General features: G+C 43.1%; 2 protein-coding genes and 1 long non-coding RNA gene across 7 annotated transcripts in view; 1 reads left to right on the plus strand and 2 right to left on the minus strand.

The window, feature by feature from the left end:
- Etl1 (SWI/SNF-related, matrix-associated actin-dependent regulator of chromatin, subfamily a, containing DEAD/H box 1) overlaps positions 1-1,510 on the minus strand; it is a 26,745-nt gene extending 25,235 nt beyond the window's left edge. Inside the window, exons 1-2 of one of the 2 annotated variants that reach the window (XM_089570907.1) lie at positions 1,055-1,510; positions 463-529 (exon numbers count right to left, since the gene is read on the minus strand). In XM_089570907.1, the coding sequence (XP_089427033.1) occupies positions 463-473 (11 nt within the window). In that variant the 5' untranslated portion in view covers positions 474-529; positions 1,055-1,510. Of the gene's footprint in view, positions 1-462; positions 530-615 lie in introns of both variants that reach the window. The other variant, XM_089570906.1, reaches the window with a different exon arrangement.
- Positions 1,202-12,146, plus strand: LOC149358737 (uncharacterized). 3 transcript variants are annotated; one of them, XR_016288728.1, is made up of 5 exons: positions 1,202-1,339; positions 4,636-4,748; positions 5,283-5,540; positions 7,266-7,439; positions 11,884-12,146. It is a non-coding gene; the product is annotated as an uncharacterized LOC149358737 (long non-coding RNA). The 3 variants fall into 3 exon arrangements; XR_016288726.1 differs by having other exon boundaries at positions 1,291-1,433; XR_016288727.1 differs by having other exon boundaries at positions 1,291-1,433; positions 7,266-7,331.
- LOC149358738 (mitochondrial tRNA methylthiotransferase CDK5RAP1) lies at positions 4,186-20,696 on the minus strand. 2 transcript variants are annotated; one of them, XM_089570909.1, is made up of 12 exons: positions 20,264-20,696; positions 19,155-19,258; positions 18,957-19,095; positions 18,225-18,353; positions 14,233-14,314; positions 13,110-13,230; positions 12,486-12,731; positions 10,760-10,913; positions 7,169-7,299; positions 5,406-5,555; positions 4,523-4,663; positions 4,186-4,390 (listed from the first exon to the last, which is right to left on the minus strand). In XM_089570909.1, exons 1-12 carry the CDS (start codon positions 20,523-20,525, stop codon positions 4,283-4,285), a joined length of 1,767 nt encoding a protein of 588 aa, XP_089427035.1. In that variant the 5' UTR covers positions 20,526-20,696; the 3' UTR covers positions 4,186-4,282. The 2 variants fall into 2 exon arrangements, with proteins under 2 accessions (XP_089427035.1, XP_089427036.1); XM_089570910.1 differs by lacking the exon at positions 4,523-4,663.
- Between the last annotated feature and the right edge of the window lie 364 nt (positions 20,697-21,060).

Genomic DNA, 21,060 nt, shown 5'->3' on the forward strand with positions numbered 1-21,060 from the left:
AAAAATTTGGGACACCAAAGTTTTACATTCAGCACCAAACAGCTTCTTTATACAACTCAATATGTTAAGCTGCATAAGATGTAAAGAAAACTCAAAGAACAAACTACTGCGAGTAAATGCGTGAAGTTTGAATGAATGCCAGCTCCATACAATCCTAGCAAACTCTCAAGCTTTGAAACACGAAAGAAATTAGCGACATGCATTACTGACGAAACCTGCTGACCACATGAATGCCTACAGTCATTAGGAACTTTATATTCAAGGTTGAGCTCCCCATGTGTCTCTCTCATAAAGCAAACTAATTACAGCTGACGACCTTCAGATCATTTAGGTGGTTCTTCAAAGTATTAATGAATGAATTATCACGAGGCAAAAAACAAGATCGTGTAATTACACATTTCAGATCCAATTAATTGATGGACGTTAGCAATGCGCAGGCAGAGAGCACTGAACATTACTTGCCTCGAAGCCATGTTTCGGCCAGTTTTCTTTAAGGCCGATTCAGGTGTCTCAGGGACGACCAAATCATCTGTGCATAAAAGCATGCAAAGCGGTTTTTAGGCGGGAACACAAAACTGGGCATCGCACAAATTTTAACCGCGAAAATCAACAAACCTTCATTTCGACGCGGCGGAGAACGACAGTCGCGCCACTTCTTTGGGCGCTCGTCGCTCGACGATGGACGAGGCTCCGAGTCGGAATTTGTCTGCGAACATCTCTTTTGAAACCTAAACTGTCTGAGCGTGTTCAATAGGCTTGGCGAGCCAGTTCCGTTGGAGACAAGCGAATCGGACATGATGCGAGGTTCACATTCACAGCACTCGACCTAGACTGGCCGCTACGTGTCAACTTAAACTCGTTTGAATTGCACTGGACTAAATAAGTCTATATTGCACGAACCAGAAGTGTTCCACACAACAATAACTAACAAGTGACACCTACAAATAACAGGCCAACACACTTCATTCACGAAACCGTGCACGTTGTCACCTCAGGCAGTGGTTTTAACAAAGGCGAACGATTCAGCGGCAAATTAACATAAAAAAAGTCTTACGAGTAGCTTCCAAAAAAACTGCACTACTCCCGCGGTTGAGGCTTTCGGCAGTGAACAAACAAAAAACGCGTGCACTCGGGCAAGAGAAATCACGGACAACTGCACTTGTTGAAAGCCAAAAATGACAACCGCGGACCCGCGGTACCCGCGGCTCAACCAGCTCGGAGCGCGCCCAGACAGGTCAAGCGTGGCGCTGCAGTCGCTGCCGTGGCTGCCATTCAATTGAGGAAAGTAGGCCTATCCTCCGTTTCTTGCCGGACTTCTGGGAATAAAGTGCTTAAAATGGCAAGTTTTAGATATTAGCATTGAAGTTTTAGCTTTCACGTTTCACAGGCAAGCGAGGCCAAGTCCAACCAAGCGGAAGTCAGCGCGGAAAAAGGCAATGACCTGCTTAGGGCTTACGCGTTTCAGCCAACGACAGTTAAGCGCCAGTCGCGGAAGTAAACTCGCAGTGAATGGGGTAAAAAAAAAAAAAAAAGCAGTGCAAAATGACTTTGACTGTGCTGATCTAGGACATCTGGGTGAGCATCTTAGACCGCAGCTCAAGGACAGGCTACGTTATTTTTCCACATGTAGAGACTGGAACGATAACTGTGCGTGATGCCTACCACGTAATATGGACACCAAATTCGTTATGCCGCTAACCGTGCGCACGCGGGGCACTTGCATGCTTTCCACTTTCAGAAGCATTCACGGTAGTTTCGAGATGTTGTGGGTAGTACAAGGGATTCAATATGCCCTTTGGGGCGTAGAGCCGGCAGATTATATTGAAACGGCAGACTGCATGCGAAGTGAGCGAGAACAAAAGCTAGCGTGATTTATTTTGCCGCCTAATTCGATTCCTCTGGTTGTAAGCTGGCTTAAACTCTACGAAACAGGCTACGCAAGAACCGGTTTTGCGGAACTGGTGAACCGATTTAAAAATCACATTTACTCTGCCAATCACGCTTCACTGCAGCGCTGAGAGATATACAGGGAAGCAAAACTCCAGGGTTGTCAGCTTGTTAAGATCAACTTGTCACAACACTTTTAGTGCTCATGAGATGGCCTGAGAAAGAAAAATAGGAAAGACTTGTGTATTGAAAATGCAAAATGTATAAGGAATTGCTACATTCTCTTCTGCTCGACGCAGCTCTTCTCTCCTTTTTAGTTTATTATTTTTTCTCCCGGCCCCTGCGGCCGCGTTTCAATGGAGGCATAATACAGAAACGCACGTGTGCTGTGCGACGTGAGCGCACGTTAAAGATTTTAAATATTCTCCGATGTTTTAAATTAACCTGGACCCCTCCCTCATAGCCGATGTGTCCCTTCAACGGATGCATTAAAACCAACCTGCAACTTTTTTTTTTTTTTACTTTTCAGCATTCGTAAGAGAGACATTTGCACTTTTTTGCATGAATAACCTGGAACAGATTATATATATATATATATATATATATATATATATATATATATATATATATATATATATATATATATATATATATATATATATATATATAAAAAAAGACGCAAGTAATTAGTTGGTGCAAGGCTCACACTTTCAGTACTTCTTCCATCAGGCTCCTGAAAATATGAAATTTGCTTTTTGGACATGGAAATTTTTCTCTGACCAGATTATGTTTGTTGTAAATATTAATCTCGCGCCCCGAACGAGTTCTTTCGCTTTTTCTTCACAAAATTAGGCGAGTACACAACAATGTCTAGCAATACTTTGGTTTGAGCTTATAACAAGACATAATTGCACAAATGCGAACTGGCACGAAGGCACGGTGAGATAGGACTGGCGCCAATAAGGTTGTCTTTCTGACCTTGAGAAATCTAAGCTGTGCAGGCTCTATGCTCGAGAGATATCTGACACACAGCTATGCAATGCATGAAGTACAGATAAAAAGGATAAAAGGATGTATACCCAATCCATGTGTAGTGTAGCAAAAAATGTGAAAGGCAAACAGCACAATGTTTGTGTCCCTCCCTGCTGCCATGCTGCTGAGTGATGCAGATATTCAATAATAAAAGAGAAAGGCTCGGCAAGCATGAGTAGTACAGTGTCTATAAAGCTCTGAAAGGGCAACCAGGCATGCATTGCTAGTTGGAGCACAAATAAAGATTTTTATTATTATTACTGCTCAGATGTTACGTGCCACGCTGATTTTTAGGGAAATGCTATCATCGCTGAGCATTTCAGTCAAATGACAGCAAAATTGTAGAAGCGGGTCACATATGGAAGCAGTACAAGAGCACAGCATTAACAGGGCTCTCACGTGTAGAAATTGGTTACCTGTTGCATGAGTCACAACAGTTTTCCTACTGTGGCATGTTTTTTGTTTCTTGGTTTTCTTGCACACGTTTATTGCTCTTATTTATTATAGTTTCCAAGGTTGTCCCACTAAAACAAGTTACAATTCACAATACTGTGTCAGATGCTAATAAAGTCGTATGGAAGGTAATGCACGCGGTTGTCATTTCTACTGCCATGCACATATCTCAGCAAGGCTAGAGAGAAAGACGAAGACAACAAGCAGAAAGGCCTTAAAGCACAATGCCATCCTTACCTAGCAACCAAGAGTTTAGTTTCCTCTGGTCTAGTCGTACATTACCAGATTTTGCCAACCAAATGCTATGAGCGATAGTTTCTGCCATGACAGTTCTTTGGTTTTTTACATGGGCAATAGCCATAATCTGACATTGTGTTCCACACTCTTCAAGGTTAGCACCTTAGTCCTCATGGTGTCACTAAGGGACAATGTTTTATTGCTTCTAGACGAATGGACAGAATGCAGTAGCCAAATGGCTGCGATAGAACCCCTAGTGATAATGTGGCTGTCACAAATTAGTAATCTGTGGAACATAGAAGCAGATGCTATAATATAATTTTTCACAAAATATAAATGTGCTCGCTCACACGACACCGGTGTCATGCCACACCCATTTCCAACCCAGATCAGCTGCTGTCAAAAAATAGATATTTTTAATAAGACAATGTCAGTGGCATTTACTCAAGCACTCATCCTGTAACCTTTGGGTTTCTGGAAGCATGAATAAAAGCAGCGTTCACTTATTTCCTTCAATAACTACATACTCTAACACCAGATGACAGGCGAAAAAAAAAAAGCACAGAGGCCACTCCGTAAACAAGACATGCCCAGAAGGCAGATGTAAGCTTTAATAACCACCATTTCTGTGCATAAATAACGAGCAGTAAGAGAGCTACGGTGGGCACAAAGACTAGGCTTGTGCCACATGTGCACGCTCCCTTTCATCGGCCATGTGTTGCTGCAGTGAAGTGATGTACAGAGGGGTGCCTTTGAGTACCTGGCTGGAGCATTCTTCAATCTGGAAGCAATGAAAAACAGTGATGCAAAAACATGAAATACCAAGTCAAGGGTACCTTGTGAGTTGTCACTAAAGGGAACTTAGTCTGCTGCATGCCAATACGGTTGAGGGCTGTGACAATCACAACAGTACCTTGACAACCACATAATCGCCAGGCTCAATCTCCTTCTTGACTGAAGACGTTGGGTGCTCCACAACATGCATTTTAGGAAATATAACCTTGACATTGTTGTCATTCCTGCCAGACAAGTCCTCTGGTGAACGCCGGCTAGTCTGGAAGGACAAGGATTGGGAAGATTACAGAGTACGGACAATCAAAAGTGACATTATTGGAGTATCAACAATATTTTGCACTTGTGTAAGTATCTCCCTTCCCATAAACACTCCAGTATCAAGGTGCACTGCAGTGATGCCATTTATAAAAGCTGCCATAAAAACAGAGAGAGAGAGAAGTTGGAATATCAAGACTGAAGATTTTTTTGCTCAGTGAATTCTGACCTCTGTAACCTTTTGTTACCATCAGCATAAGGAATTCTAAAACAAAGGCTGATTGACACATACTTCTGTGCACAATAAAGATAAAAATTACGATTCAGGAGTGCACTACAGTCAGATATGACACAAGAATGAAGTGGCTTTTTCCAGACAAAGGACCCTCCTCCAGGTCAATATGTCGGCCGATTCCTATGAATCTGCTAGCGTGACAATGCAGGAAGGGGGGCTATCCCCTCTCATCTGCTACTCCCTGCATTGTCACGCTAGCAGGCTTGTGAGAATTGGCCAACGCTATTGGCCGAAAGGGAGCCCTTTGACAGGGAAAAGCCCCTTCGTTCTTGAGTAGTATCCGACTATAGATACATGTCTGCATGGATTGTTGGCCTGTATCTTGCAGTTGACTACAGCATCTCTTCTAAATTTCTCTGCCAAATGAGACATTACAGCAAGGCTGGGGAAAAGCAAGCAGATCACTGGCACAACATGTGTTTCTCACAATCCAAGAGGAGGGCATGCTTACTCCTTCAACCAAGACGAGCTGATGTGATGAGACCTGTTGATCAAAGAGCTCTTTTGCTCGACGACGGAAGACAGCCAACACTTCCCCAACTCGGCGGTTTTTGACGTCAAGTGGGACATCATCTTCCAGGCGACGGTGTGCATGCGTTTTCTGCAAAGGGCGCATTAGTTTAGTTTAGTACGGCTTAATATAGTGCATGCTTCTGGACATACATTCATTTAAATAACACTTTTTTCCTGTTGTACAGCTCCTTGAGCTTAATGTGCGAAAACTGCTGAAGTGTACATCCAAAAAACAACTCTAGTGCACAAGGCTCGCCAAACCAGTAACATTTGCATAGACCATTAGATTCACTTAAAAAAAATGCAGTCATCCAACGTACTGTTTCATAGACGTGCAAAAAGAAGGCAGATATTGCTAAATAAAATAAAATTCCGTGTGAACCAACATGCAGGAATTCTGCCACATTGGTGCCAATGATTTTCCTTGAAGAAATCTAGGCAGCTAGAAAGTGTGAAGGCAGTCTGATTTGAAAGCATTCATGAAATTTGTTAAAAAAATCTTCACTGATCTAATTGAAAGGCATTAGGTCAGGGCCACTGCTTGCCTCTATATATTTTATTGTTCCCATCTTTTTTCCTTGCCCTGTCATAACTTGTCCAACATGTGGCCTATCCAATGGTCTGTAATGGTAATGAAGCAGATTCCAAGGGAAGACAAATATATAGCAGAAGATGGCAGAGAGCCAGGTGGGGAGAAGAGATAGGAAGTCTGCGGGGATAGGGTGGCCACAGCTAGCTCAGGTCAGGGCTAACTGGCAATTAATGGGAGAGGCTTTGCCCTGCTGGCGATTGTGTTCCTGTGGCCAGCCTCTCCCGTTTTTCCCACTGAAGAGTGTTTTTCTCTTCCTCTGACTATCTTATATCATGTGCTGCATAGATTGCAATGCACACAACAATGCAGTTTAAACGTTGCTATGCATTAAATTTCGTCGACATACCTCAGCCCAAATTCAGTGCCCATATATTTTTTATTCTTTTCATTCTTGTTTTTTTCTTTTCCCTTCTTTTACTTCTTGCATTATAATTTTGTGTGCCTGTCTCCTTTCATCTTTGTATCCCCAATACTTTTCCCCACGAAGAGTAGCATGTCAGTGAATCTTTTATGCCGGCTAAAATCTGTTTTTCAATATGGTTTCTCTCTTTTCTGTAACTGGCACATCACACAACACTGTGGCCCTCCAACCAATGGAGCCGTGCTGCTATGCACATCAATATCAAATGAAACAAACAACGAAGTGACGCGTGAACAGCAAAGTAAGATTTCAGCTGGACAGACTCAGTACTGGTGCAGATGATTTTCAGCTTCAAGTTCTGAAGAACGTTCTTAGGAAGGGTGAATGAGTTCCCCCTGTATTTCTACAGCAGCACCTAATATTTTTTTGTGTGCTTGCACTTCATTTCTTACATTCATTTCACTTCATTCATTTCATGCACTTCATTCATTTCATTTCATTTGATGCTGATGGTACATGTCTGTGTTCGCAGTGATGTTTTTGTAGCATCTGTGCACACTGAGCCTACCACTACTGTTAATGAATGACACAGATAACGAATCACATGCTGTGCAACCTATGCTGTGCACACATTCTCCCTGAGCATGTCTGCTAGGTTTGTAGAATTGGATCTACCTAACTGGCATTGTAAAATAAAATAACAATAAAAAAATAAAACAAGAAAGAGCAAAGCTAACAGCAAGCGTACTTCTCTAAGACTGTAAGGGAACACATAGGCCGTGCTGTACCGCACTTGGTCGACCAAAGAAATGGTGTCTTGGTGGGCTTCTTCTGTCTCACCACAGAAGCCACATATGAAGTCACTGGTGAGGGCCACGTCTACGGCAGAGCAAGAGAGAAAGGGACAGCTGGTGAGTGACCAGTAAAGGCTCTTGTGCCATGTGCAGAATCACCAAATCTCAGCAAATAGCATCAGACAACCACTTTGCAAAAAGGAACCAGGCCAGGTTCATTGAAAGGTTTGTTTAAAAACATTTCCATTTTTTTTTTCTAGCCAACTCCAACCTTTTAGGGGACTTTGTCACAATATTTGGCTGTGTTCCTTACTGTTCTTTGTTCAATGCTGCCAATGTGTAACTGAACCGCGTTCTCTTTTCTATGCACCTCATGCACAACCTAACCCTTACTACTCGGCATGTGAGCCGAGATATCTTGCATAGATTCAGTAGATGCGACTAGACTGCCTGATGTCACGTGCTGGTGACTACAAGCAGAGAAACAACTCAAAATAAAATTTTTGTTGGCAAGCTTGGGCCCGCAATGAAAGGAACTCAATGGTTGCGACAGTGACACATATACCTGGCGGTAATTCGGATCAGATTGCTCGCAGCTTTTGGTCACACTGCACTGAAACGCGACTTGGAATTTTTGAGATGATGCATGTGTACTGTTAGTAAAGAATTCTGAATATCAAAGAACTGCTCGCACATAACTGCGGTCTAGTCAGCAGTCTAGCTGCACCAAGTGAATCAAAGGAATTTCGCTGTGCATGGCAAACAGCAAATTATAAGGTTGTAGAGGAGGAGGAATAAACAAAAAATGCTGTTTGAAACAGAAAACATAACAAAGCACTCGGGCTGTACATTTTTGAGTAACTTCTTTACTAAGAGAATATTTAGCTAGACAGCACTTTACTAGGAGAGTGCAGCTGAGAGCTCCTTGACATTTACGGCAGTAGGACCATGCTGCAGGTTAAAGGGATGACCTTACATGGCTGTCATCGGCTAAAATGAACTTTGCTAACTCTTGTTAAGCAAGGAACTTCACAACACAAGCATGGATGTAAAGAGCACAAGGAGAGGCTCAGTGTCGTTGTCCAAGTGCTTTTCCTTGTGCTCGTCATGTCCAAGTTTGTGTTGCACACCTTGCTTTTAACGATGTATGGCCGACTTGCCCAATACTCAAGAACTACTTTTGGTAACTTTAGTATAGGTACATACAAAACCCGAGTTTTGTCTCTGCCTAGAGTACTGGCTTTTTCATGGGCCAGCCAAACACCCAACCATTCACTAACTGAAATAATGAATAAATGCTGCAAAAGCTGATTTAAGTGTATTTGCAGATGCAGTAGACCGCTCCATATGGAAAGCACACTACTCACACCTGTCAAGGCTTACTCAGTCCACAGAGCCTTAGCATAAACTTGCAGACCTTAGCATAAACTTGCAGACCTTAGCATAAACTTGCAGACCTTTTAAATACCCTTACATTAAAAACATATTGGCTTCCTACACTGCTAACTAAAGCATCTATAAATACTTCTACCTCTTGAACCCTTTCTTTATTTGTCAAGTTTTGCACATAAATGACGTTTGGTGACATATTATGCCCTATGCCACATTTGGTTTTCTTAACCAACCTATTTTGTCATACTGAATAAAATAATCCACCACTTGCAACAGTGCAATGTCAAACATGGAAAATATTTAACCAGCACAGCACTGTATGTGATCATGAATGGCAAAGTGCACAAACCTTTTACACTGTATGTGATCATTAGAGGCCGGATTTTTAGGCAATAAAAAGCACGTTTTAGGCGCCATAAATAGGCGGCTAAAATTGCATTTTAGGCACCTAACGGAGAAAAATAGGCACTATAAACTTTATCAAAAGTGCACACAGTTCCGAACTTCAGCGCGCAATATCTGCCGTAAAATAAAACAAAAACACAGCAGGAATGATTTGGGACCTTAAGCAAGGTGTGAACATTAGAAGCCGTTTTTTTTAAGGCTGTCACGTAACTTTTCGTACAATACATATGCTTCAGCAGAGCAAACGGGATGGTTACCAACCGTTTTAAAACACTTTGGTATACCTTGAAACAAACAATTCGCTTGTCGTGTACAAAAGTAGAAACAATGAACACCTTAACAGGAGGCCATGTATTTAGAAACTGATAGAAACATTGTCAATTCAAAGCATCTGACAAATGAGTTCAGTCTTCGCTCACACAGGAATTGAACTTATTTATTGCAGGCATACACGATGCTTCAACATTAGTAAATATGTTGTCATTTGTGTAAACAGTGTCTTATAGTTTGCGGCTTCACGTGTCTGGAGCCATGCGACTATCAAATGGTGCTTGCCATTAGAAGGGTCTGGAAACCATAAATACGAGATGCTAGAAAATGTTACACACAGTGCTGCTTGATGCGGAATATGCCGAAAAGAATCATAGTTGTGCACGGGCCCACTTAGATCCACGAGAATCCATGGTAAAATAAACATCATCCATCTAGAAATCACTGTTAAAGCTATGGAAGCAGTAGCAGACAAGCACCATCTGGGGCACAAGGAACGAAAATAAGGCAGGTTACCCGGGTGGAAATTTTAATCAGTTAAACTGTTTCCAGCAGGTTTATGGAACATTTTACAGTTGGTTTGAATTGGAACCAACTGGGAATTATTTGGACGAACCTATAACTTACTCCGTATATTTTCCGAAATGTGGTGCCATCTGGTCAACTACCACTTTAAAGCCAAAGTCATCAACAAGCTGCCACGATAAAATGGCAGAAAATAGGAAAAAGGTTGCTTCGATATTTTTGGCTGACGTGGTTGGTATTGTGTACACAGCCGGCGTAGGTGCAGTGTTCACCACAGCCAACTGACGAGGTCATCTAATGTTGCCACATGTGTGTTCTACTCAAAACCGAAATGGATTCGAGAGCAAACAGAATCTGAAAGCAAAACCACAGCGTATTTCAGGCCCCTTTTCTGTAAAATAGGGCATTTTTAGGCACCGACATCGGAAATAGGCATTTATAGGCACTGACACCCAAAATTGGCATTTATAGGCACTATAAAAAAGTATTAAATATATTGCCAACACCTAATTCCTGCTCATATGTATAAAAATGGTGTGCCTACGAAGCGTTGAAAAAAAATAGGCATTTGCCTAAAATCCAGTCTCTAATGATCATGAATGGCGAAATGCACAAACCTTTTAGCATGGCATTGCCCTCCATAAGTGACGGATGCCACAATAAGGCTTCCCCATGCAAAACTGCACACAGCCTGTTAAGCTTAACTGACAGTAACATATTTAAGTTTGCTTTCTGGCAAGTCATGCAAACGCCACCACTAATCTTAGTATAAGTAAGAATTCACCAAAATCGCATGTCTATACAAAGCTTAATTATCCAGCATTCATAGCCATCTCCATTAGCTATGCCACACTTAATATTTGTTGTGAAGAATTTCACTGCTTCATTTTCTGTGGCCCTGCTGAGCCTTGCAGGTGGCTTACTGGCCTCAATTAGCAAAGAGTCAGCCATACTTGGCAAAACTTCACGTATCCGATGAACGAGCTCCAGGTACGCCTCACGAGTGTAGCCTCGCCTCATGCGCTCCAAGATGGCGCTGTTTCCACTCTGGGCAGGCAGGTGGATTTGCTTGCAGATGTTGTCCCGGTCTCTAATGACTTCCAGCACCTGTAAATGCAAACACAAGAAATGCAACACACCACGCTCTCAATCAACTCGACAAAGCTGCAACTTCTCCTCCCATTTGATGCTTACTTGATTTCAGTGTGAGCCAGGTCACCTAGCTGGTTTTGGCAAAGCAAGCTCTCTCTCCTAAAAGTGCCGCTTCTGCCCTCCCATTCACTAGCATGTCTGCTCCACTGTTTCAGCAAGCGAGGGAGAGCACCCAATAACTAGGATATAACAGGGGAACTGGGAAAACAATTTTTTTACTCTTTTTCTTCACGAGGTAGCACTTTATAGAGGAGCATTCAGAATCCATTCCAGTACGATGTAAGCTACTGCTCCACATAAATGTTGTCCTGCTGCGACAAGTAAATGAAACACGGGGTCCAACCTTTAGCTCAGCAAGTGGTGTGACTGACATTGAAATAGAGCAGCTTCGCAGCTGTCCACCCTTGCAAAATGCACGTGCAGTAGAAGTTATATGGGCACAGAAGTCAGCCTGTGCCCGAAGTGTGTTGCTTCTGACTGCGCTGAACAGCAAAGAACAAGGAGCTGCACGTTGAAAAGTGTCTTATGTCTTAAAATGGTGCTCCCAAGTTTTACGCACAGCTTAACTTAGAGAAAAAAAAAACTAGTACTGGCTACCCATGGTATCTTTCAGTTAGTTTACTATAAGTTTGTTTACTAGAGTTATGCTCTCAAAACATGGCTTCGACACCTGCAGGTCAGTAGTCCACAAATGAGCAATACTACAAAATAGCAGCTTTGCTGCTGCTTCTGCTTTTGCCATTCTACAGCCATCTGCACAGCCTGAGTGAACAGGGATGAAAAGTGATGCAAAACAAACTAAGAAGAAAAAACAGAGAGGGGAAAGAAACAGCACAGTAAAACCACATTATGTAAATATGACAGAAGCCAACAGTCACCAAAACCAAGGAGCATAGGAGATGTCTTTTTTTTTTCTAATTTACAGTTTTTCATCAATGGGAGACCAATAAAAGCAGAAGAAAAAACAACCACACGCCACTGGTGGGGTCCGCATCCACGACCTCCGAATGTTGCGTCCGGTGCTCCACCAACTGAGTAACTACGTAAACAGTGATGCAAGTTCACCAAGAGGTGCCTTGTCTCTGGACATGCTTTAGCCAAGTGCTGGCTAAAATCCTCTGTAGCTTCTTACAACTATGTTTAGTTACCCGAAGATGGCAACTTGAAATAAATAATTCCGTATGTGCATTCCTATCTGTAGCTCACTGGTTTCAGAACTTCATTTCGCGTTATATTCGGAACCAAGGAATGAATATATCGTGATATTTTTACGCGTTGCTCAAGATGGCTACAGCAATCTTCACCACCAGACTCATAAGCTACTAGGAGAAGCCAACTCCTACCAGCTGGTGAGTCGTGCAAAGGTGCCAGACCGAGCATTATAACAACATCAAGGCTAGAAACAACAGGACAAAGACCCTGAACATAGAGTCCCTTATAATGCCAACTAATAAATAAATTTTTTTCTTGTTCTTCTTCATGTCCGTGGCAGTAATGGTCAAGATGTGAAATAAGCGGGATACCTACCTCGTCTGGGAAGTCCTTGGGGTGCGGTGAGGTGAAGCGGATGCGCATTTCCCTGTCAACTTGTGAGACCTTGTCCAAGAGATCGGCAAATCGCAAGCCACCCAAGGGTAGCTTGTAGATGGTGCGAAAGCCACGACTCAACACCGCTGGGCCATCTCTGCTGCGATCAATCAGAGCCAGGCTTTCAGCCGAAGTGTCTCGGTAGCTGTTCACATTCTGTCCCAACAGCGTAACTTCTTTCACGCCCTAATGCAGGACAAAAGATTCAGGAATTCCCAAGTTCAAAGATTTGAAAAAGCTATTGAGCCAAAGGAAGATGTGCACACAGTAGACTGTCATTAATTCAAACTTACTTAATTCAAAAGGTCAGCTTAATCAAACCGACATTTTCCTTCCGTCAGCATCAAATGTATTGAAAAGACTTCCGTTAATTCAAACACTGTATGGCATGAACAATGCCAAGAGCAAGAGCATGCATTGAAGACTTTTCTTACAAGGTAACATTATGCTGTATGGTACAGGTCCACATATTGGATATACATTTTTGCAAGCAAGGTGCTAGCGTAATGTACAAATTGTAATAATATGCAACACAAACATCACATGAAAATCACAAGTACAGACCTGATCTGAGAGGGCCCTCACTTCATCAAGGATGGTCGCTAAGGGACGACTTCGTTCTCGGCCACGTGTGAACGGCACTATGCAGTAGGAACACATGTTGTTGCAGCCACGCATGATGGACCTGTGCACAAATGACCCATGGGCTGTTGAAAAAACAACACGTACACACCACACAATAGACTGAAAAAAAATTTAATGTGCAGCTTACTTGTCCCAAATGCATTTCTGAAGCAGCTAGGCTGGATTTGTGAACAAGTCTCAAAAGGGGCAGTAAGGAAGGTGCACTTTGTGCATAGTGCATTCGTTCATTGAAGAAATGAAAGCCACTGCAGTTTGTTCACAGAGAATTTCTCCCTTAGAGAAAACAGTCACCCACATTCCCCTCCTTGAATAAGCCCTTCAATGGGAGTGATTGGTACTACATTTTCTCATTTTGAGTAAGCACACACAGACGACAGGGACAATACAAATCCATGATACACACAGCACTAGTGTATCAGCCTTTCTGTTGTTCTTGTCTTCTCCGTGCTCAACAGGAGAGAAAGCGGGGCTAGTTGGAGGCTGTACAACAGTTTTTGCTGTTGTGTCACTGTTGTATTTTATTGAAGCAACCGTGGCCTTTCCAATAAACCAGCTGTGAGGACGGTGCATGTACTGTGTCCTCTCGCTCTGTGTGCTTGTTAAGTTTGCGCCTACAAATTTCTTTGCGCTCACTCAAAATTAAAAAAAAAAACTGCTCATGAAGCCCATCGTTCAGTGGAGGCAAGTTAGGCCAGTTGGTTTTGATTTGACTGAAATTCGTATCAACCGTGATCGTATCTGGAGATTGTGCTCTATTTTCATGTGTGTTTTAATAAAATTTCAGATGATGAGTGAGAGCCACTTGTCTCTTCCTCTTTCTTCTGCTTGTCTTTTTGCACTCGTTTGTCACCACACATCAATGCCATCAACAAGCACAGCGCTTGTGTCTTGTCCCTTCGTTGTCGTTCTGCGCTATGGAACATCACGTGAATTATACACTAGCCCGCATCACCCTTAAGCCATCAACAAGTCAAACTTTCCACGTTAATTCTTCTTTACATGCCATAACACAGAAGCACACCTTGTACAGATATACACTTACAGAAATGCAGATTTGGAATCCTCCTTAAGACGGACAGGGAGAACATTAGCATAGGTTTCATCCAGAGATAGCTGAACATTCACTGCAAAAGAAATGCAGAATGATTATCACTCTCATGGTTATCACAGGAAATCAACTTCTAATCACTGTATGCGCTTTTGCACAGAGCTCAACAAGCTAAGAGTAAGCTGCATTTCCTAGCTTGACCAAGTAATGACAATGTTTGGCAGCAGGAACTTGAATTTGTGCAGGTGGGTGTGTTTGCTACAGTGTGCTTTGAAAAAGGTGGTTTTTGTCACCCTGCTTTTGCACTCAACCGTGGCTTAGCAATAGCCCTTCTCTCAAACAGAAAGCGTACTCCCATATAGCCAAATGAACACTCATCCCGTTACTCATCGAACATGAACACAACCGAAATGGAGAGGAACACTCATGACTATAAATTAAGTGAAGGTAATATTCTTCATGGTCTGAAACGTGGAAACAGAAATACACATCAGCAAACCCACACCTCTAACCTACAATCACCAAATGACACGTTTCGTTTATTCGTTCATTTCGTTTGTTGGGGTTTAATGTCCCAAAGCAACTCAAGCTATGAGAGACGCCGTAGTGAAGGGCTCCGGAAATTTCGACCACGTGGGGTTCTTTAACGTGCACTGACATCGCACAGTACACGGGCCTCTATAATTTTGCCTTCATCGAAATTCAGCTGCCGCGGCCGGGATCGAACCCGCGTCTTTTGGGTCAGCAGCCGAGTGCCGTAACCACTGAGCCACCGCGGCGGGGCTCACCAAATGATAGTCGTACTGTAGGTTGACACATGCTACAAGGATAGCAACTCTTCATCTTCACAGGTAAAGCAGCTGATATCATGCAAACACATATGTTACCCTTTTTGCATGTAGCAGTATCTGAATGTTCATCAAGCACACCAGATAAACCCTCTCTCAGCGTACCACTGTACTTCGCTAACTTTCATTCAATGCACTTCAATCTATTTCCTCAAAGAACCCTTGTAGATGTATTACACATGAGATATAATCATAAAATAAAGTACAAGCAATGACATTTGTGCTTTAGTTGCATAAGAGAGTAGTTTAATTTCTGAAATTCAATAAAGGGAAGGTCACACAAAGATGACACAACTCTGAAAAAAAAAATAAAATGTAATGTTGGCAACTGCTTATGCACTACTGGGACGCCAAATGCAAGGAAGTCAGCATAAATCAGCCCTCCACCTGGACATTACAGGCCTTGTTCTCTCAAAGCCTACTACAACAGCTCTGCTAAATTGAAAAAAGATACTGGTCCCATTTAAGATTACAGCTATGCATGCAAAGGGATAATGACACTGTTGTCAAATGCGGCACTAGTTTATACACTGTTGTAATCAGTAGCAAAGGCAGCTTTTCTGAACGTATCACATGACGGTCATAGAGTTAAAAGGACACTGAGGAGAAATTGAAGCCGGCTTGTATCGCTAGAATACCAGCTCCTAAGCACAAAAACACCACTCTTTCTGAAAAAAAAGCTCTTGTAAGGTAGAAAAGAGAAAGAACTAAAATACAGGTATCGCCGCCACAGGCCATTCTCGCAAGTATAAGCGTGATGACGAAAAAGGAGAAAAGATACCACAGATCCTTGAGGCTGACAAATGTGCATGAAGGTTACGTGTTTGATCGATACTGAGAGGTATATATGTTTTGTTTTGAAAGCACTACTGCACTTATATCACACAAGGAAGACGGGAAAAAGACAACCTGAATGTTGGAAGTCAAAGAAAACCTGCAAATGGCGGCGCAACAGGTGGCCAGCTGAGTTTTAGTATATTGTGGAGTGCTTTGTGGGTGTGCGTTCTGCATGCCCGCATGATTTCGTTTTGCGCATTGGTTTAGAAGGGCAGAGCAGCAGAGAACCTCCAAGTGCCTCTCTAAATGCTCCCCGGACGAAGTTTGTGCAACAGCAGGCAACTGCGACAAGGAAAAGAGCTGTGTACAGCCAATTTTCAACACGCCTCCATGCTAGCGAACGCACTACTTGGCGTGCTCGCTTCGTCAACATACCAAGGCGCTGGGGTGTATAACCAGCCCTACGAGGACTATTATAACAAAATTCTAATATGCCCGCACGTACCAGTCGCTACACATGAGTCATAACGGTGGCTCAGTGGTGACATGCTGCCGAATCCTCGGCGCTAGCACTTTCTAACCACACTCGCCGCCTCAGCCCTCAAAAGCATTGCACGCTATGAGGAGTTGAGGTTGCTGAATGCAGGCTGCAGTTCTTTGTGAGAACTTCGCTGTCACAATTGGGAACGAAATCCATCGTAAAGTTGGTGCAAACGTAAACGAAGCGACGATGGCTGATAGAGGCCTTCAACGCCTGGTCGGCAGTAGTTTTCATTTCGGCTGCTGCTAGGCAAGAGCATAGTGCCTGCTGCCAGCAATCACGGAGTCCTCGTTTCCGTTTCCGCAGCTTTACGTCACTCTTCCTCTATTTCATCGTCAGAGAGTCCCTAGTTTGAATTGTAGCGGCGAGAAAAAGTTTTTCAACTTCGTATCCAAATCTCTTAGCAATGAATGCATCTTTCGCTGCCAGAGAAGCGGCAACAAAGCCCCAGAATGCCTATCGGATTTTACTAACAAACAAGTTTGATAACGTCCTCAGTGTCTCTTTAATATATATGGACTTTGAGGTATGTACCCCCTACTGAAGAGCTGTGTTGCATCTCTCGACAGTTATAACTACAGCTCCATAAGGCATAGCATCCTAGCACAGGGCAGATTCTTGCGCTTTGCTGTTTCACATAATTATTCATTTTGAACCAATCACTATTCAACGCGTACTGACTTCGGTTTTCAGCAATGTGTTTTGGTTTTAAAAAGTGGTGTTTGCATATGCCTACAAAGAACATATCTATGTGTTATATGGTCACATCTCGACATAATGAACATGAGTATTACGAATTGTTGGCTATATCGAACTGTTCTGAAATATTTTTGTCAAGCATATGCAATTCTAACCTTATATATCAAACGTGGTTGATCATAAAACAGATATATCGAACTGCCGAGCGCCAAGCTGTGCCCACTTGGGTGGCAGGCAGCAGGCTTTACCTCACTACATGAGTGACTCGTGGTGATGTGGCAAGCGTTTGCGCTAAGGTTCGCCTTTATCTCGTTCGTGCCAATAGTGCAATGGAAGATATAGCGGGGTGAACAGTTTGTAGCCAGGCAGTTGGCACCCATTTGTGCCTCTTGCTCTCGTCGATAGTGCCCCATACCAGCACCAGCAGCATGGTAGGTTGCAGCCTTCCCGACATTCGCTGATGTGGTGAAAATGGCGATAGCTTTTCACTCTGGCATCCTGTTTTCATGCGACACTGCTCTAATGCAGGGAAACCACCCTAGCTGATGTTTGACCTGCCGCCGCCGCATGCTGCTAGTGTTGTGCAAGGAAGCCAATCTAACTGATGCTTGGCGCTCGATTCTCTGCAGCCTCTGGAATCGCCGCGAGCGGAGCGGCATAGAGACAGTACCAAAGTTTCTGAAAAGGTCCTCCCCACTGACTAACCTGAGCTCCTCCTAAGCAAGTTATTGGCAAAATTTAGTAATACGAATTTCGGCCATGTCGACTATTTTACGATTATTTTACTGGTTTCGCTACATCATGGATACACTGCTCCTAAAGCACCTGCAGTTCCGCTTCTTTGTGGCTTTGCTGTTACAAGGTGTCAGCATTTCTATTCCTCAGACCAGAAGCTGAACTTTACCAATTGGATTGGTCTCCAGACTGGTACAAACAACATCACAAACACATAACTTTGACATTTTCAGAAAATTTGTACTCCTCAAACACAGTTTATGGGACTTCAAAACATACAACGCTTAAAATGCAGAGCCTTTTGGAGAAATTAATGCACTTGGCCTACAAAGAACTCAGCATGCCATGATGCCATCCTGTACGGAGTAAGGGAAGAAGCGTCTCACCTCCAACTTGTCCTGAACGGGCATTTGCCAGGAGACGTGGCAGGTCCCTGTAGCTGTCGGGGCCGGCAACTATGTCCACTGCCTTCTCTTTCTCTACAAGCTTCTCTTTGAGCCTCTCTGCCATACAGCCTGTGAGATGCAAAGAATTCCATGAGGCAATGGACTTAATCATTTAGATAATGGCAAATGTTTGCATTATGCATATGATAGCCTTATGTAGAAGATGAATGCTTTTCAAAAACAATCAGCCAGAAGTATGCCTCTAGAACTTTAACCTTTAGCATTAATTAAGTATGCAGAAAATAACTGAGATGGACCTTTTGCAAAAACAAAAGTTAAAAAGTTAAACCAGTAAAAAGAAAGACAAGAATGTGTTTTGAGATTTCAGCACTGAGCAGTGGATTTCATTCTCACTGTAAGAACACTGATTAAGAGAAAAGGTTTCTTCTATTGAACATGAAAATCAGTACTCTCATCTTGCCGAATCCTTCATGCAAGAATCGTAAAAAGTGCTCAGAAAATCCGCATCACACAGTCCAAACCATACAAGTGAGCCCATCGTAAGTATGCATTCAAATGCACGACAGAAGGAACAAGAAAGGTTAGAGAATTGTTTGCATGCCCTTATATAATGTGAACAGAATCATCTAAATAAGGTCAACAAAATATACTAATGATCAGCTACACGCACACTTCAAGTCAAAAGCTAGTGTGTCATGCAAGAGGATTCACCCAGTATTCCGATTTGCAGTGGCCCATTCGCGCTTTTCTGCCGCAGTTTCTTCACCGCTTTTAGTTGGCTAATCCTTTTCCAGATCTTTCCTTCGGCACCCTCTCTGATGGCACAGGTCATGATGAGCACAACATCTGCCTGAAACATTGAGAAACCTGTGTTAATTTCTGTGCACAAAAATTTACAATCAGATATACCTCACTGGCAGAGTTGGTTTTCTCAAAGCCAGCATCCTTCAACAGGGACCAGGCAACTTCAGTGTCACTCACGTTCATTTGGCAGCCATAGGTTTCAAAATGCACTGGAAAAGTAATGAACATTTCCAATAGCTATGAAAAAACTTGGAGAACACTTCATGTACCTTAACAGTGGAATGCGATAGCATTAGAGATCCCCATTGTAGCTCTTTTGGTGTTTCTGTGTAATTTATGTGCTTCGGGGTTGCTCCTGAAACACTAGTCAGCACTCAATTGGTCCACTTCAATCACACAGCTGAATCAGCAAATGAGATGGGATTGGTTCAATGTTGATGTACCCCATACACATACACCACATACAGAATTTTCCTGCCATTTTTTTTCTTTCTTCCTTCTTTCTAGCTCTTTCTGCCTTCTTTTACTTGCTCCTCTTTCTTCTGTGGGCAGGCTGTGATGACGTCACCAGGTCATGCAACCAATCCACTGGGCCGGTTGCTAACTGCCCCGATGAGCAAGTCGCGAAGACGTCATAAGGTCACGGGACCTCTCAATCCGGTGAGCAGCTGTGATGTCACAAGGTTACGTGACCTCTGTTGACCAATTAGCGAAACATGTGACACTGCCATTTCTGCGGAATGTGGACTCTAATGCTATCGCACTGAAAGAGAACCACGCAGTGAGCAACACCACTATAATAGACATTGCTATTAGAGTTTTGCACGGCCCACTGACAGTGACGGGCGGAGTGCCGTGCCAGTTAAAGTAGCTTTCGGATACTGTCGTTACGGGTGCGAGTTTCCGAAACATTTTCCAACAACATTACACTGCAGTTCTTTATATAAGGCAAACACGTTATTTAAAGAACCGTAAACGAAATCATTTCAACTACTCTCGTATGCGTCACGAACTGGTGCTTTTCCGAGCCCGTTAGACAGCGATCGCGTCGCAAAATTTACGCGAAGTTCCCAGCCATCCCCTAACGAGCCCGAAATCAGAAGGTACACGCTTTCAGTCGACAACTGCTTGTTAACAGCAGCATAACATGTCGCATCGAACAGGCGGGAAGCAGCTCGACTGATGACAAACAGTGTTCACAGTTCGGCATTCACCTTTCTTCCCTTTTGAATGAACGTCCTCCGCTGGAACGTACGGATGTAGAAGACGCTCTGTAGAACATCCCGCTCCAGTTTCTGAGCGGTTATTCACCGAATTAGCGATGAAATACTCAAGCGAAGGACCGCGAGAGATTCTCTCTTTGACAGCGGCATCAATTTCTGGCCGAGCAGAGCTACACAGCCATCGGCACCTCGCAGCGCTCCGTCGTGACCGGCAAAGAACTTTCCACAAAAGCAGTTTACTGCCCGATAACATTTTCGAGCCTGACTTCAAAGAATCTCGAGTTGGACACAGGTCAACTAAATGTTTCTTCTTCCATGTTTAAACAAAACTTCGACGCCAATCTGATTCACAACGCCCATATAGTTGATTCTGCTCTCAGTGCATGTAACGTCCTATTATGGGCGCTGCCATTATGACCGTCGATCATGATGATGATAATGATAACTTTGGGACTTTGGTTGCCGATGACAAGTCAAGTTAATTCACTTATCGTCACCTAATTTAAACAAACAAGAAAAAATACAAAATTAATGTTATAATTTTGCGCAGACAATTTGTTTACGTAGTGTTTTGACTAAGAAAGTAAAAAGATGACGCTGCTATCGAAAGCGATGCGGCATGAGCACATGGAGAGCACCGAGCTGCTGCAGACGACAGCCGTCTTGCCCATCTTGCCTCTCTTGCTGTTGGTCATATTTTATTCACACGTTTCGTGTCACCATACACTCATCTCCAAACGTCTTCGTTCTTCTAAACAGAAAGCACTACAGAGATAGTCATTTAGTAT

The sequence above is a fragment of the Amblyomma mixtum genome, chromosome 2, assembly GCF_055824585.1.
Source record: "Amblyomma mixtum isolate Tamu chromosome 2, ASM5582458v1, whole genome shotgun sequence".
Classification (NCBI taxonomy): Eukaryota; Metazoa; Arthropoda; class Arachnida; order Ixodida; family Ixodidae; genus Amblyomma; species Amblyomma mixtum.